The sequence below is a fragment of the Pristiophorus japonicus genome, chromosome 2, assembly GCF_044704955.1.
Source record: "Pristiophorus japonicus isolate sPriJap1 chromosome 2, sPriJap1.hap1, whole genome shotgun sequence".
Taxonomy (NCBI): domain Eukaryota; kingdom Metazoa; phylum Chordata; class Chondrichthyes; family Pristiophoridae; genus Pristiophorus; species Pristiophorus japonicus.
This window is the reverse complement of record NC_091978.1, coordinates 33,234,293-33,250,859: the sequence shown is the minus strand read 5'-3', so window position 1 is coordinate 33,250,859 and position 16,567 is coordinate 33,234,293. Positions and strand designations below refer to the sequence as shown.

The 16,567-nt window shown below is 46.3% G+C and overlaps 1 protein-coding gene across 1 annotated transcript in view; it reads left to right on the top strand.

Annotated features, from left to right (window-relative positions):
• smox (spermine oxidase) overlaps positions 1 to 13,466 on the top strand; it is a 47,798-nt gene extending 34,332 nt beyond the window's left edge. Inside the window, exons 6-7 of the mRNA XM_070866822.1 lie at positions 7,679 to 7,839; positions 10,409 to 13,466. Of these exons, the coding sequence (XP_070722923.1) occupies positions 7,679 to 7,839; positions 10,409 to 10,576 (329 nt within the window). The 3' untranslated portion in view covers positions 10,577 to 13,466. The remainder of the gene's footprint in view (positions 1 to 7,678; positions 7,840 to 10,408) is intronic.
• Positions 13,467 to 16,567: the final 3,101 nt, after the last annotated feature.

Below are 16,567 nucleotides of genomic sequence, written 5' to 3'. Positions count from 1 at the left end.
TCGAGGCGCTGCTTAACCGGAAGCCAACGTAGGTCAGCGAGCACAGGGTTGATGGGTGAGCAGGACTTGGCGCGAGTTAGGACAATAATGACGTGTTTGCATTTAAAAGGCACCGTTGATGTAGTTAAAGGTGCTTTGCAGAGGAAAGAAGATACAAAGGAATAGTAGGAGAGTTAAGAAAGAAGACCTGAAGCATCATCATAAAATATAGTTTTTGAGCTTCTTCCATTGATTTGTTACTGGGGTCACTGATTACACTCTCATGTTAAGCAGGACATCTCTGTACTGTAACTATGGTTTGTTGTCTCAAGTATCTACTGAAATGTTGAGAAAAATTGACAAGACTTTGAGCTGATCTTGGCTCCCTTTTTTAAAGCAGCTGTGCTCGAGTTCATCTTGTCAATGTGTACCATGGGTGAACAGCAACAAGTAATCGCAGAATGCCTTTGAATGCAGGGAAAGAGAGCTCCCAAGGCACATCAACAAGTGGGGGGTTGTAATAGTAGGATCTAGAATTTAACTGAAAAGAAGAGCTAAAAAGGAAAGGGAAACTGCTGGCAACGGACAATAAGGTTTAAAAGAGAAAGGGCAAGAAAAGAAAGACTTGCATTCAATTAGCACCTTTCATGACCTCAGCACATCCCCAAAAGTGCTTTACAGCCAATGAGATACTTTTTTGAAGTGTGGTCACTGCTGTAGTTGGGAAACATGGCAGCCAAATTGTGCACAGCAAACTCCCACAAACAGCAATCTGTTTTAGTGATGTTGATTGAGGGACACATATTGGCCAGGACACGAGGGATAACTCCCCTGCTCTTCTTCGAAATAGTGCCATGGGACCTTTTACATCCGCCTGAGAAAGCAAATCTTTCATCCGAAAGACATCACCTCCGGCAGTGCGGCACTCCCTCAGTACTACCCTGGAGTGTCAGCCTTGATTTTTGCGCTGAAGTCTCTCGAGTGAGACAATGAACCCACAACCTTCTGCCTCAGACGAGCACACTAGCAACTGAGTCGTGTATGCTTCCAGCCTTTTCTGTCAATTTCAGCATTGTAACATTCTTCTCTCCCTCCTGAAAAAACAACATTGGTAAAAGTTTATTCTGGAGAAAGTTACTTTAGCAGCTAGGATTTGGTATTAATAAGAGGAAACTTTGTTTTTTTGAGTGCCCTTTGGCATGTTTTTATGTTCCTTGAAGGAAATAAAACTTGGCATGATTTAACTTAGTCATGTGATGCAATTCGGCTAGTTCTTCATTGGATTTCAAGTGAACACATTCTGTTGTCAAGTCAGAGCCATGGCTTGTTAAAGTTCAGTGGAGGTATTGTGGTATCTGTGGGGGCGTTGTACACATTGGTGTTCTGTTCTCTATTCCCTTTATCCTCCTTTTTGGATGCACTCCAAGACAATCTCCACCGATGTGTTGTTGATCTTGTTGGGCCTTTCCACTTTTTCTGGTGTTAACTGTGGTGTTCTATTGTGGTTACTTGTCACATATGGCCACTTGTCCCCCACTTTTACGTTTTATGCGGACCTTTCTCCTCATGGGATGGTCCGCGAATACAGTTTGGATGGGACATGCATTCTGCTAGGAGATTGAGCTTTGTGCCCCCAATTTTCTCTGGGGTCTAATGTGCACATGGTGGGCATACGCCGGCTACGTAAGGGGGCACACAATTTACTATTCACACAAGTGGGAGAAAAGGCATATAAAGGAAAGACGGAACTTACATTTATATAGCGCCTTTCATGACCTCAGGAGGTCCCAAAGCACTTTACATCCAATGAAGTACTTTTGAAGTGTAGTCACTGTTGTAATGTGGGAAACGCAGAAGAATATTTGCACACAGCCAGCTCCCACAAACAGCAACATGATAATGACCAGATAATCTGTTTTTTAGTGAAGTTAATTCAGGGATAAATATTGGCCAGGACACCAGAGTGAAGGCCACTGCTCTTCTTCGAAATAGCGCCATGGGATCTTTTACATCTAACTGAGAGAGCAGACGGGACCTCGGTTTAACATTTCATCCGAAAGACGGCAGCTCAGAGTACAGCACTCTCTCAGCTCTGCATTGGAGTGTCAGCTGAGATGATGTGCTCCAGTCCCTGGAGTGGGACTTGAACCCACGACCTTCTGACGAGGCAAAGGTGCTACCGACTGAGCCAAGGATGATGCCTTACGAGGGACTTTAAAGGCTGCCACTGGCTTAAAGGGACATGTTGCTGTGTGCCAGCTGATGCAGTGAGCTGAGCAAGTGTTTCTGGCTGTGTCTCTGGATAATTCTCTGCACCCTGAATCAATGGTGGACTGTCTGAGCAGTGGCAGCTGGTTTGCTCTGTCTTTACTCCAGACTGCATTGTGTTCGACTGTTTGCTGTGTCTTTAGTTTGCTGCCCTTTGTTCCCATTCTATGTGCCTTCGCCCATAGACTATGAGGAAAGGTTGAGCAGGTTGGGCCTATACACATTGGAGTTTAGAAGAATGAGAGGTGATCTTATTGAAACATATAAGATAATGAGGGGGCTCGACAGGTCCCCTTGTGGGGGAATCTAGAACTAGAGGGTGTAGTTTAAGAATAAGGGATCGCTCATTATGAACTGAGATGAGGAAGAATTTCTTCTGAGTCGTACATCTGTGGAATTCTCACCCAGAGAGCTGTGGAGGCTGGGTCATTGAACATATTTAAGGTGGAGATGGACAGAGTTTTGAACGATAAGGAAATGAAGGGTTATGGGAAGCGGGCAGGGAAGTGGAACTGAGTCCATGATCAGATCAGCCATGATCTTGTTGAATGGTAGAGCAGGCTCGAGGGGCCAAATGGCCGCCTCCTGCTCCTATTTCTTATGTTATGACTCTGCTCCCGCTGCTCAGCCCGTATAGAATGGCGGGACCCACTTCCTGGAGGAAGCAGGGGGCCCTGCTTTGGCAGCATTGAGCTGATGTTACGGGCAGTAAAGGAGAGGAGATTGGAGCTGTTCCAACCAGAGTGGCCGGAAAGCATGGCAGGAGGTGCTGGGACTTTGTCAATGTCACCAGCACTGCAAAGTACACCTGGCTGCACTGTAGGAAGAAATGTAACCTTCTCACCAGAAGGGGCAAGGTAGGCCACTGGCTTGACATACTCTTGGCGCTCTTTACCAATGACTCGCACCGGATCACTGAACTACTACGTAGGCCTTCCCTCACAATCCCTCCCTCTTACCAGAGCGAGGTTCCATATCCTCAAGGATTCACTCTTCACCACCTTCCTTGCACACCAGTCCTACACCCAGCACAAACAAGCCCTACTCGTACATGTTGCCAAGGCAACAAGGCACCTCATGCAGGCATTCACGTCTTTCTCGTCACAGATGCCCTTCACACAAGGTCTTGTTAACTGGCGCTGCTCATGTCATCTGTTCTATTGCTGCCTCACAGCTTACAGGAGAATGGAGCTGGCTGCTACTGTTACTGGAGAAGCATCTATTAGTGACCTCATCCTTCCAGACCTGGTCTCTGGATCTTTCAGTGCCACGATACTCTGGAGCTGGCTGGAGATGGGGAATCAGGAGGGAAATCCTCGGCCTGGAGTTTGCAATACCAAAGATACTTCCGACACATAGAAACATAGAAACATAGAAAATAGGTGCAGGAGCAGGCCATTCAGCCCTTCTAGCCTGCACCGCCATTCAATGAGTTCATGGCTGAACATGAAACTTCAGTACCCCCTTCCTGCTTTCTCGCCATAACCCTTGATCCCCCGAGTAGTAAGGACTTCATCTAACTCCCTTTTGAATATATTTAGTGAATTGGCCTCAACTACATGCTGCATTCTCGTATCTTCTCAGGAGCTCTGGTTGAGTTGTTAAACCAAAGCCCTGTCTGCTCTCTCAGTTGGATGTAAAAGATCCCATGGCACTATTTCGGAGAAGAGGAGAGGAGTTATCCCCGGTGTCCTGGCAAATATTTATCCCTCAATCAACATCACTAAAACAGATTATCTGGTCATTATCACATTGCTGTTTGTGGGAGCTTGCTGTGCGCAAATTGTCAGTTGTGTTTCCCACATTACAACAGTGACTACACTGCACAACAGTACTTCATTGGCTGTAAATAGCTTTGAGACGTCCAGTGGTCATGAAAGGAGCGACGTAAATCCAAGTCTTTCTCTCTTTGCAGGAGCCTCCTCAACCAGCAGCACCCTCTCCCTGTATCTCACCTGTCCACACACCAGCACAGAGACACCCAACTCAGGGGCCAGTTAGCTAGTCAGCTTGAGGACAACACAGAGGGTGAGGCACAGAGCAATTGGTGAACAGGAGCACTTTGGTTTTGTCTTCACTAAAGAAGACGCAAATAACCTTCCGGAAATACTAGGGGACCGAGGGTCTAGCGAGAAGGAGGAACTGAAGGAAATTCGTATTAGTCAGGAAATTGTGTTAGGGAAATTGAAGGCTGATCAATCCCCAGGGCCTGATAGGCTGCATTCCAGAGTACTTAAGGAAGTAGAAATAGTGGATGCATTGGTGGTCATTTTCCAACATTCTATAGACTCTGGATCAGTTCCTATGGACTGGAGGGTAGCTAATGTAACCCCACTGTTTAAAAAAGGAGGGAGAGAGAAATCAGGTAATTATAGACTGATTAGCCTGATATCGGTAGTGGGGAACATGTTGGAATCAATTATTAAAGATGTAATAGCAGCACATTTTGAAAGCAGTGACAGGATCGGTCCAAGTCAGCATGGATTTATGAAAGGGAAATCATGCTTTGCAAATCTAATAGAATTTTTTGAGGATGTAACTAGTAGAGTGGACAAGGAAGAACCAGTGGCTGTGGTGTATTTGGACTTTCAAAAGGCTTTTGACAAGGTCCCACACAAAAGATTAGTGTGCAAAATTAAGGTACATGGTATTGGCGGTAATGTATTGATGTGGATAGAGAACGGGTTGGCAGATAGGAAGCAGAGAGTTGGGATAAACGGGTCCTTTTCAGAATGGCAGGCAGTGACCAGTGGGGTATTGCAAGGTTCAGTGCTGGGACCCCAGCTATTTACAATATACAGTAATGATTTAGACAAAGGAATTGAATGTAATATCTCCAAGTTTGCAGATGACACTAAGTTGGGTGGCAGTGTGAGCTGTGAGGAGGATGCTAAGAGGCTGCAGGGTGACTTGGACAGGTTGGGTGAGTGGGCAAATGCATGGCAGATGCAGTATAATATAGATAAATGTGAGGTTATCCACTTTGGTGGCAAAAGCAGGAAGGTAGAATATTATCTGAATGGTGACAGATTAGGAAAAGGAGAGGTGCAACGAGAACTAGGTGTCATGGTACATCAGTCATTGAACGTTGGCATGCAGGTACAGCAGGCGGTGAAGAAGGCAAATAGCATGTTGGCCTTCATAGCAAGAGGATTTGAGTATAGGAGCAGGGAGGTGTTGCTACAGTTGTACAGGGCCTTGGTGGGGCCACACCCTGAATATTGTGTACAGTTTTGGTCTCCTAATCTGAGGAAGGACATTCTTGCTATTGAGGGAGTGCAGCGAAGGTTCACCAGACTGATTCCCGGGATGACAGGACTGACGTATGAAGAAAGACTGGATCGACTAGGCTTGTATTCACTGGAATTTAGAAGAATGAGAAAGGGATCTCATAGAAACATATAAAATTCTGACGGGATTGGACAGTTCCGATGCAGGAAGAATGTTCCCGATGTTGGGGAAGTCCAGAACCAGGGATCACAGTCTAAGGATAAGCGATAAGCCATTTAGGACCGAGATGAGGAGAAACATCTTCACTCAGAGAATTGTGAACCTGTGGAATTCTCTACCACAGAAAGTTGTTGAGGCCAGTTGAGGGAGTTAGATGTGGCCCTTACGGCTAAAGGGATCAAGGGGTATGGAGAGAAGGCAGGAGTAGGGTCTGAAGTTGCATGATCGGCCATGATCATATTGAATGGCGGTGCAGGCGCGAAGGACCGAATGGCCTACTCCTGCACCTATTTTCTAAGTTTCTAAGTGGAACAGCAAGCCCCTCGCTGGAGTGACCATTTTAGGGCCACAGAGGTGGATACGACAGTTAAGACCACTGCCATCTAGTTCTTGGGCTGCAATCTCACCACCTCAGTGGGCTGAATAGCGGAGGAGCTGGCCCAAGCGACAGATGATATTGAGCCGTATCATTACTGCCACAGGGGCTTGCTCCATCCACAGAACAAGAGCCCAGTGATGTAATGTTCCTTTGTACATCCTTGCTGGGTTGGGTGCCTGAGCATGATGTTTCCATGGCCCCAGCACCTCCGGAATCATTGTGGGGGTAAGATTTCACCAGTTTTCTATTGATGGCGAGATTGTGAACGATTGATGTGAAGGGTTGATGACCCTTCGTCAGAACTGGCAATAATTCAAAATATTACAGATTCTTAAGGAAGTGCTAGGGCCCTGAAAGGGGGAGGGGAGGAAAGAACAAAAGGGAAAGTCGGTGATAGGGTGGAAGGCAGGAGAAATTTGAGAGCCAAAAGAGGAGGATGGGCAGAATTGAGATGGTAATCGCACAAGTTAGGAAACAAAAGATGAGTCTAGATAGGGTGTAAATGGCGGACAGTTGACTATCAATATCAATAGTAGGACTCCACAGCTCTCTTCCGGACCAGGTCGTCATCCAGTTCTTTTTTTAAATGTGTGTTAACTGAGAGCCAAATAATCGCACAGGCCTGGAGTTTCTGCTAGGGGGCGCAATCAGTAAAATACCATGAGAAATCGCTGGGCACTGCACCGGATTTGCCGAAGTGGAGTTGGATCCAAAATTTCCACTCAAACTCATCAGCATGAACCCAACAGTGTAATCCAACGTAAAATGGTTATGGGCGTAACTCTCATATGCTTAAAATTCCACGATCTTTTGCCCCACTTCACTTAATTCCGCCCAGGTTCCACTGTTGTCTGTGCGGAGATCACATGGAAGCTCCGGACCAGTGCGTTTAGTCTGCGGCAACCACAAAGTGGGAACTTGTGTGGTGACATTGGGCACTCTAGTCGTTATTCCAGAAACAACCGCTTCATGTTAACTAAATTGCATAAATGGCTTGCACAGACACATTGGGTGCCTTTTTAAACGTGCACAAACAGTTCACATTGTGCACAGTATGTACCATTCCCACAGTTTAAAGCTGCTCCATAAGATTTTTTGGTATTCAACTGTTTATTCAGGTTCCATTTTGTAAATAAATTTACAATGTTTGGCTATCTATCCATCTGTAATTGGTACATTATCACCTCAAGAACACCCAAACCCAAAGCTAATACAGATTGTGGCAAAAGCACAACTTAATGGCACTGTTCAATCCCATTATTTGTGACGTACCTTGGACTGGCAGATGGTCAGAGGTTGAAGCATTGATGGCTTTTTATTGGTTCACGGGATGTGGAGGTTGCTGGCAAGGCTGGCATTTATTGCCCACTCTTGTACATTGAAATTCTTTTTTCACTTGTGCGGATTATAAGCTTTATTCCCGACACTTGCACAACTCCTCTCAGATCTGAGCCAATTGCCAAAATCGCCTCGTTTCAAAGTGGGATCGATTATTTTTTTTTTTGCCTTGTTCACCGAAGAGCCTGTTGGCGAAATTTTGGAGGGCAAACGACCTGTACCTTGGCGTGCATGTGTTGAACTCTTTTGGAATTCTACCCGCAGGCAATCCAGACATTCCGAAACCCCGGAGAATCCTGAGGTCGGGATGGGGCAGCAACCCTTACATCCGCGGGTCTTACTCCTACACTCGAGTTGGGTCGAGCGGAGCAGATGTCGAGAAACTTGCAAAGCCACTGCCTTATCCAAAAAGCACAAAAGCAGCTGTAAGTAGCACATCTATATTTACAAGGTTATGGGGGGGGTGGGGGGGAGGCGACTGTTGACCTTTGGTGGTCTCAAATTCTGATACCCCAGGCCCTACCGTCAGTGGGATGTCCACACGAGGGAACAAGATATTCACGGGATCTCACACAATAGTGACTGTACATAGCCGACACACTTGCTGCATATGTAAAATGGAAAGTTTTGTCTTTGATCATAGAACCTTTCTGGAAAGTTGCTTTTAGCAAACGAAAGTGAAAGGCCAAGGCTCATAGTACCTGATAGCGACGAGGCTAAAAATAGCAGCAGAGAGGTAAATAAAGCAGTGCTGATTAGGTGGCAGCAACCTTGGAAGTTTAACTGCCTACAGATTGTAGCAGAACAGAATGCTGTGGGACACGAGCAGTAGCACAGTTTGGAAGTCACGGGTACGACTGACTTCAAGTAAGACAAGGCCTGTTGACCCTTTACATCTATTAATGCGGGTGAGACAAGAAACTCGTGCTGTAAAAGGAAAATCTTTTTTATTTGACATGGGCGGCCGTCCGACCTCTGACCCCCTCGGCCCCCCGACCTCTGACCCCCCCCTCCCCACCAACCTCGGCTGCACGACCACCCCGCCTCGGCCCCCCACCTCAGCTGCCCGACCTCTGACCCCCCCCCCCTCCCCACCAACCTCGGCTGTCCGACCTCCCTGCCTCGGCCCCCCACCTCGGCAATCCGACACCCTCCCCCCCCCCACCCCGCCCTTACCTCAAAGCACAAGCTACATTCAGAAAAAAAAACAAAAGTCGCCACCTGCTCCATTTTAATAAAGAAAATAAAGCTTACTCACCTGATACTTTGCCAGAATGGGGATAATCGAAAAAGGACATTTGGTAAGAGAGTCTGAAATAATGAGCTACATGTTTGGGATGTAATAAAGTTGACCTGTTTTGGGCTAGTATTTAGTAAGAATTGAAAGAGTGGACGTTTCCATACATCTAGTACCGAACTCTCAAATACCTCAGCTGCCCGACCAACCCTCCCCTCCCCTACCTAACTTGGCCCAGGCGTTTCCAGACTTGGGACATCGGAAAGACGTTCCGAAGTCCGGAGGTATGCAGAATCCGGAACGGTCTCGGTCCCGAAGCTTCCAGATTCTCAATGCTGTACCTATAGTCCCACTACACCTGTTTTCTCCCCGCAGCCCTGCAGTTTTATCCCTTTTCATGTATAAATCCAATTACCTTTTGAAAATTATGATTTGAATCTGCTTCCACCCCCTCCTTTTTCAAGCAATGCATTCCAGATCATCATAACTCACTCCAAAATATGCCCTTGCTCCCCACTTCATCCTCACTGTTGAAATCAAGCCTGATGGAATTGTCTCCTACACTAATTCATCCTTTCCCTCTACAACATTCCTACTATCCTCAGCCTTCCTCCTACAGACTAGAGATTTTTTAAACTTATGATTGTCATCACTTAAGTGCTATCTTGATTGTCTTACTTAGTCTTCTCTCTGCTGATCTTTTCAACATTGAGGGTGTGGCATTTAATCTAAGTTTCTCAATGTAGGAAAAGCAAGGAAGTTACGATATACCTTTATAAAGCAAGGAAGTTATGATAAACCTTTATAAAACACTGGTTCGGCCTCCAGTGGAGTATTGTGTCCAATTCTGGGCACCGCACGTTTGGAAGGCTGTGAAGGCCTGAGAGAGGCTGCTTAAAACATTTACGAGAATGATTCCAGGGATGAGGGACTTCAGTTGCATGAATAGACTGTAAATGTAGAAGCTGGGATTGTTCTCCTTAGAACAGAGAAGGTTGAGAGGAGATTTGATAGAGGTGTTCAAAACCATGAAGGGTCTGGACAGAGTAGATAGAGAGAAACTGTTCCCATTAGGGGAAGGGTGGAGAACCAGAGGACACAGATTTAAGGTGATTGGCAAAAGAACCAAAGGCGACCTGAGGAAAATGTATTTTACGCAGCGAGTGGTTAGGATGTGGAATTCACTGTCTGAAGGCAGACTCAATCGTGGCTTTCAAAAGGGAATTGGATAAGTACCTGGAGGAAACAAATTTGGAGGGATATGGGGAAAGGGCAGGGGAGTGGGACTAGCTGAAGTGCTCTTGCAGAGAGCCGGCACGGGCTTGATGGGCCGAATGGCCTCCTTCTGTGCTGTAACCATTCTATGATTCTAGTTGTTTATCCTCTCTTAATGAAGTACATCCCTAGCCTGTTACCTTCGAGATACACACATCCCTGGAGAACAGGTAAACTAATTGTAGACTTAAGCATACCAACAGCAATATTGTTCCTTGCTTAGAAGGAATGCAAATAGGAGAGGTTCCTTATCCTGCCCCCCGCCCCATCCCCGCACAGTCCACCCCATGAGGCAGTCTCCCTAAGCCATTTGACAACGGGAAAATGAGAAGATGCACTCTAACTTTCATTAGAAAAAGGAGACAGTAAATGTTCACTTGTCTAGAGTTGCCTGGTGAAATGGTGAAACTTTTATTTGAATTTTGCAAAATAAAAAGAGATTAGAACTATTGTTTAGTAACACGTATTTTCGCTCCTATTAGCCGATGCAGATTTTATTTGCTGGGGAGGCCACTCACAGAAAGTACTACTCAACGACCCATGGTGCTTTGCTTTCTGGTGAGCGAGAGGCGGCCCGTCTCGTGGAAATGTATCAAGACCTCTACCAAGGAAAGGGCATGAAGTTCAATAACCAACAAACCACTTACTAGTGAGATCTTGTACGGACTGGACTAAAAGTGCATCTTCAATGTACCGTTTCTTTAAGTAGAATATTATAATCTTGTTTAATAAGGGTATGTTCAAATCATTTTTATGTGGGTATAACGTACAATTAACACATTCTGATAATGCTTTAGTCATGTTAATGTTTACACTCCTCTACTATTTTTTAGTTTTTAAATCAATGCACTTCTAACCTCGTTTTGATTTTCTTCATCGTAAGTGCCTTCCTGTATTCAGTTATCGTTCTAATAAAACGAGGGGCATAACAAAAGCAGCGGTAGCTGTTTGGAAACTGTTGATTGAATTGCTTGTCCGTGGAGCTGAGGGTGAGAGGAAGTCCCCCACATGGCAGTTGTCTGAAGATACGCTGCCAAACGTTGTGTGTTTCTCCACGTCTTGCCGTTTAGATGCTAGAGTCATTAAATAAAACCCCCCCTCTTGCAGGTGTCAGCCGTGGCTCAGTGGCTAGCACTCTTGTCTCTGAGTCAGAAGGTTGTGGGTTCATGTGCCACTCCAGAGACACAAGGCTGACACTCCAGTGCAGTGCTGAGGGAGTGCTGGACTGTCAGGGGTGCCATCTGTCGGATGAGACATTAAACTGAGGCCCTGTCTGTCCTCTCGGGTAAACGTAAATGATCCCAAGGCACTATTTTGAAGAAGAACGAGGCAGTAGGGATAATGGGTATGCACTCAAATTGGCAGGATGTGACGAGTGGTGTCTCCCAGGGATTTGTACTGGGGCCTCAGCTTTTTACTATATCAATAACTGACTGACTTAAATGAAGGAACACAGTAAATAGTGTCGATGGGGAGCAGAAACTTGCAAGGGGACATTGATAGATTAAATGAGTGGGCAAAACTGTGGCAGATACAGTTCAGGAAAGTGCGAGGTCATCCACTTTAGGCCTAAGGTAGATTAGTTTATGTTCTAAATGGCGAGGAGCTAGGAACTGTGCAGCAACAGAGCGATTTAGGATTCCGCATACAGAAATCATTGCAAGCTAGTGGGCAGGTACAAAAACTAATTAAAAAGATAATGGACTGTTGACCTTTATCTCCATCGGGCTGGAATACCAAGGGGTGGAAGTTATGTTACAGTTATATAAAACTCTGGTTAGACCCCATTGTACTACATTCAGTTCTGGGCATCACACCTCACGATAGATGGGGGTGCAGTGCAGATTCACCAGAATGATACCTGAGTTGAAAGGGTTAGATTATGAAGACAGGTGGCATATACTTGGCTTGTATTCCCTCGGTATAGAAGATTAAGAGGTGAACTAATTGAGGTGTTTAAGATGATTAAAGGAGTTGATGGGGTAGTTAGAGAAAAACTATTTCCTCCGATGGGGGAGTCCAGAACAAGAGGGCATAACCTGAAGATTAGAGCTAGGCCATTCAGGGGTGATGTCAGGAAGCACTTCTTCACACAAAGGGTGGTGGGACCCTGGAACTCTATCTCCTAAAGAGCTGTTGAGGCTGGGGTTCAATTGAAAATTTTGTAACAGAGAGTGATAGATTTTTGTTAGGCAAGGTTATGAAAGGGTACAAAACTAAGGAGGTGGACAGAGTTAAGATACAGATCACCCATGATCGAATGGAATGGCCGAATAGGACTGAGGGGCTGAATGGCCTCCTCCTGTTCCACGTTCTTGTGTTACTTCCCCCTATTGCCCTCGCCAATATTTATCCTTCAACCAACGTCACTAAAACAGATTATCTGTTCATTATCACAGTGCTGTCTGTGGGACCTGGCTGTCGCGGTTTCCTACATTATGACAGTGACTACACTTGGCTGTACAGCGCTTTGGGATGTCCTGAGGTCATGAAGGGCGCTATATAAATGCAAGTTCTTTCTTTCCCTCTCTGAACCACCACCTCCCCATAACCTTTTCTTGACTATAAACATTTCAAACTCTTACATAAACTCTGCGGGGGTGAAATTGGTCTCCGCCAATAGCACAAAAAGGACTGATAGCGTATTACACTGCATCTGATTTTCATTCCCATTGACTTCCGATAGGACAATCGAGCAGGGTGTATAACGGGCTGTCAGTTCGCGATCGGCCCATTTTGCACCTCTTGGCGGAGGCCAGTTTCACCCCCTGCATTGTCTGGGTGGAGGCTAAAGGAGCCTCTTTTCTACTAATGAATGGAAGAGGCAAAGGCTCAATGGCATCTTTAGTTTTACAGTAAAATTGGCATTCTTCTTCTTTCTCATCTCCCCCCGCCCCCCCAAGCTAAGAAACCATCGACTACCTTTAGTTTGTTGTATTTGTATAAGTTCTATATGACTGAATATCATTGAATATATTTAAGGTGGAGATAGACAGATTTTTGAGAGATAAGGGAGTCAAGGGTTATGAGGAGCAGGCAGGGAAGTGCAGTTAAGGCCAAGATCAGATCAGCCGTGATCTTATTGAATGGCAGAGCAGGCTCGAGGGCCAAATGGCCTACTCCTATTCCTATTTCTTATGTTTTCTTATGACTAGCAACCTCTGTGTTACCCATTCTAATTGGTGAAGTAAATGTTAATGCAATGTAGAGCGAGAAAGAAGGTGACACTGTCAATGTCTTAAAACTTGTATCTAAAATTAATTTAATTTAACAACCCTTGTGTTACTGTGATCTGCTGATTGACTTTTAATTTGATAATGTTATACTTTGCCTAATACTGGGGTTTTGTTATCATGTCGAATTGCATTTTTCTGTTATGTGAAGAGAATGCAGCAAAAAATGTGCATAAGGGTGCAAATCAGTCACGGAATTGGGCAGACAAATGTCAAATGTAATGTGACATTTGAGAAATGTAATATTGCACATCAGTGAAAATAACGTGGGGTCCAACTATTCAATAAATAGAACTGAATTACCGCAGTTTCATTTTGTAATTTGCTTTCATATTTAAAGCTTCTGTCATACGGATTGGAGAGTGACATCCATGCACCAGCTCCCTGCGCTGCATTTTAGGCTTTTGTGTTTTCGGGGCAAAAACGGAGGCGGGGGAGGGAAAAGTACCGGCCGGGAATAGTTTGCCCTTTGGTAAAGGAAGTTTCGGTATCTGGGCCCTGCGTCAGGGGGCGCAGTGCGAAGGGAGGCGTTGTACACTTTTTGTGGCACAAAAATGGGAAACTCGCGAACTAAAGTGCCGGGCCCTGTGTGCTCCGAGAGAGGCTTGGGGAGGAACCTTAAAAAAAAAACACACAAAACATTGCCCATGCCACCACAACACGAATCGCTAACAGAATTAAAAGAAGAAACACTCGCACTTACCTTCGGAGAACTTTACCGTCCTCACCACCGCCGGCAATGCTGGACCGCACTCATTTCCCAGGTGGTCATTGTTGGGCGCACTTCCGGGCGGACGGTCCGGGGAAAAGTCCAAGCTCGTGCCGGTGTCGCCACCAGAGGCGTTGCACACCCGCTGCAGCTCTTCCTGGTGGTGCTGCTCGGCACCGCCGCAAAACCGGACCGGAGGATGGCGAAGGGGCGCTGGAGACCTGAACGCTGCCTGTCATGCCGCTCCGGGGCGAAACCCGGAGCGCAGAGGACCGGAAAATCCGGCTCGGGTGTTTGCATTGCTAAAACTGTCTCTCCTTGTTTCAGTGGCAGAACCGTGGCAGTAAAAAGTGAAGAATTGGAACGGGGTAATAAAAAGTAGACATGTTGGAGCTGATTATCCCCAACTGGTGGGAGTCATGTCTAATGGTGCTTTTTTAAAACAGTTATTCGGGTCTGTCGCTTCTTACTCCCTTGCTCTTCCAGCCTTGGATAAAAGGCTACCAATAGATCGAAATGATTTTTAAATCTTCCAAAAGGTTTTATTCCCCTACTTGTGACACCTCCGCTTCATTGTCTTTGTCCCTTTAAGTTTCTCAACCTTCCATTCACCACTGCAGACATGCTCCTTACATGCGAGCCAGGCTCTGCATCTGGTGCATCAGTGAATAAGGAGGAGGATAAGCTGACCCAGGAAATTTCATGCTTTTATGAGCTGGCGACACCCACATCCCTGAATAAATGTTTTAAAAAAGCACGATTAGACATGACTTCCACCCATTGGGGATAATCAGCTCCAACACGTCTACTTTTTATTACCCCATTCCAATGTCGGTCACAGGCATGTTTGTTAGCAGTAGGGAGTTGTGTACAGACCTCCAAACAATAGTAGTGATGTTGGGGAGGGCATCAAACAAGAAATTATGGGTGCATGTAATAAGGGTGCAGCAGTTATAATGGGTGACTTTAATATGCACATAGATTGGGCTAACCAAACTGGAAGCAATACGGTGGAGGAGGATTTCCTGGACTGCATAAGGGATGGTTTTCTTGACCAATATGTCGAGGAACCAACGAGGGGAGAGGCCATCTTAGACTGGGTGTTGTGTAATGAGAGAGGATTAATTAGCAATCTCATTGTGCGAGGCCCCTTGGGGAAGAGTGACCATAATATGGTGGAATTCTGCATTAGGATGGAGAATGAAACCGTTAATTCAGAGACCATGGTCCAGAACTTAAAGAAGGGTAACTTTGAAAGTATGAGGCGTGAACTGGCTAGGATAGATTGGCGAATGATACTTAAGGGGTTGACTGTGGATGGGCAATGGCAGACATTTAGAGACCGCATGGATGAACTACAACAATTGTACATTCCTGTCTGGCATAAAAATAAAAAAGCGAAGGTGGGTCAACCGTGGCTATCAAGGGAAATCAGGGATAGTATTAAAGCCAAGGAAGTGGCATTCAAATTGGCCAGAAATAGCAGCGAATCCGGAGACTGGGAGAAATTTAGAACTCAGCAGAGGAGGACAAAGGGTTTGATTAGGGCAGGGAAAATGGAGTACGAGAAGAAGCTTGCAGGGAACATTAAGGACACTGAGCAAGTGAAAATCCCGAGCTAAACAATGGCCTCAGAGCAACCTAAGTGAGGCCTTGGGGAGCGGGGGGGATCTGAAAAAAAACCCACTAAAAACATTCCCACAACATAAATCGCAAAAACAAAATCAGTCACCCTTCCCTCCGGTCGAGATTACATACCTCACTGTGGCCGCTACAGCTTGGGACACCTACTTCCACAGGCGTTCCCAGCAGCGCGCTCTATGGAGTGCTGAGGGTCAGGCGCGATCGAAATATCGGGCCGGTGTCGCAACCAGTCGCCGAATGTCCCGGCGGGGTGCTGTAAGCTGGCCGCCCGCCCGGAAGTGCTAACTCTCCGGAGCACTAGCGGGGGCGGCAGAGGACCGAAAATCAAGCCCAAGGTGATTAAGGTGATATAGGCCAGACTGGATGAAGGCCTTTGTGGTTAAGGATGAAATGACTTCAATGATAACGAGAGGTGAGCAGGCAGTGAAAGCTTTATAAATAAAACAGGATCTGCAGTCAGCTGTTCATAAACGCATAAGCCAGATGTCTGATCGATTGTTTGCCAGGGCTGGCATTTATGTCAACTTTGTCTGTGAAGCCACGAGTCAGCATGAGTGGGCGCTCGGGTTTGCGTCTCTGGCTGGCGGCCTGCAGCTGCAGGGTGTCACCAATTGCACGCACGTGACAATCTGCGCAGCACCTGACCAATCGGGAGTGTTCGTCAACCGCAATAGATTTTGTTCGATCAGCGTGTAGCTGGTGTGCAACCACGGGAGAAGGTTTGTGCAGGTGTGCACCCGATTCCAGGGGAGCTGCCATCATGCTTTCATCGCATGACAGTCTAAGCTCCCCGATCACTTTCGACCTGTGAGCAGACTTTCGGGATGGGCGCTTGGAAATGAGGGACACCAAAGAAGCCCAAGAGCAGTACAATGGCATTCATATGAGCACCAGATGGGTCACCGAGCCGGCCATTGTCATGCTCAAGATATAGTTCAGGTGCCTGGACAGATCTGGAGGCAGCCTTCAGTACTCACCAGCCAGGGTCTCTAGAATGATGGTGGCGTGCACGGCAGCAAGGATTGGAGCTGCAGGAAGAATCAGGTGACGAGGAC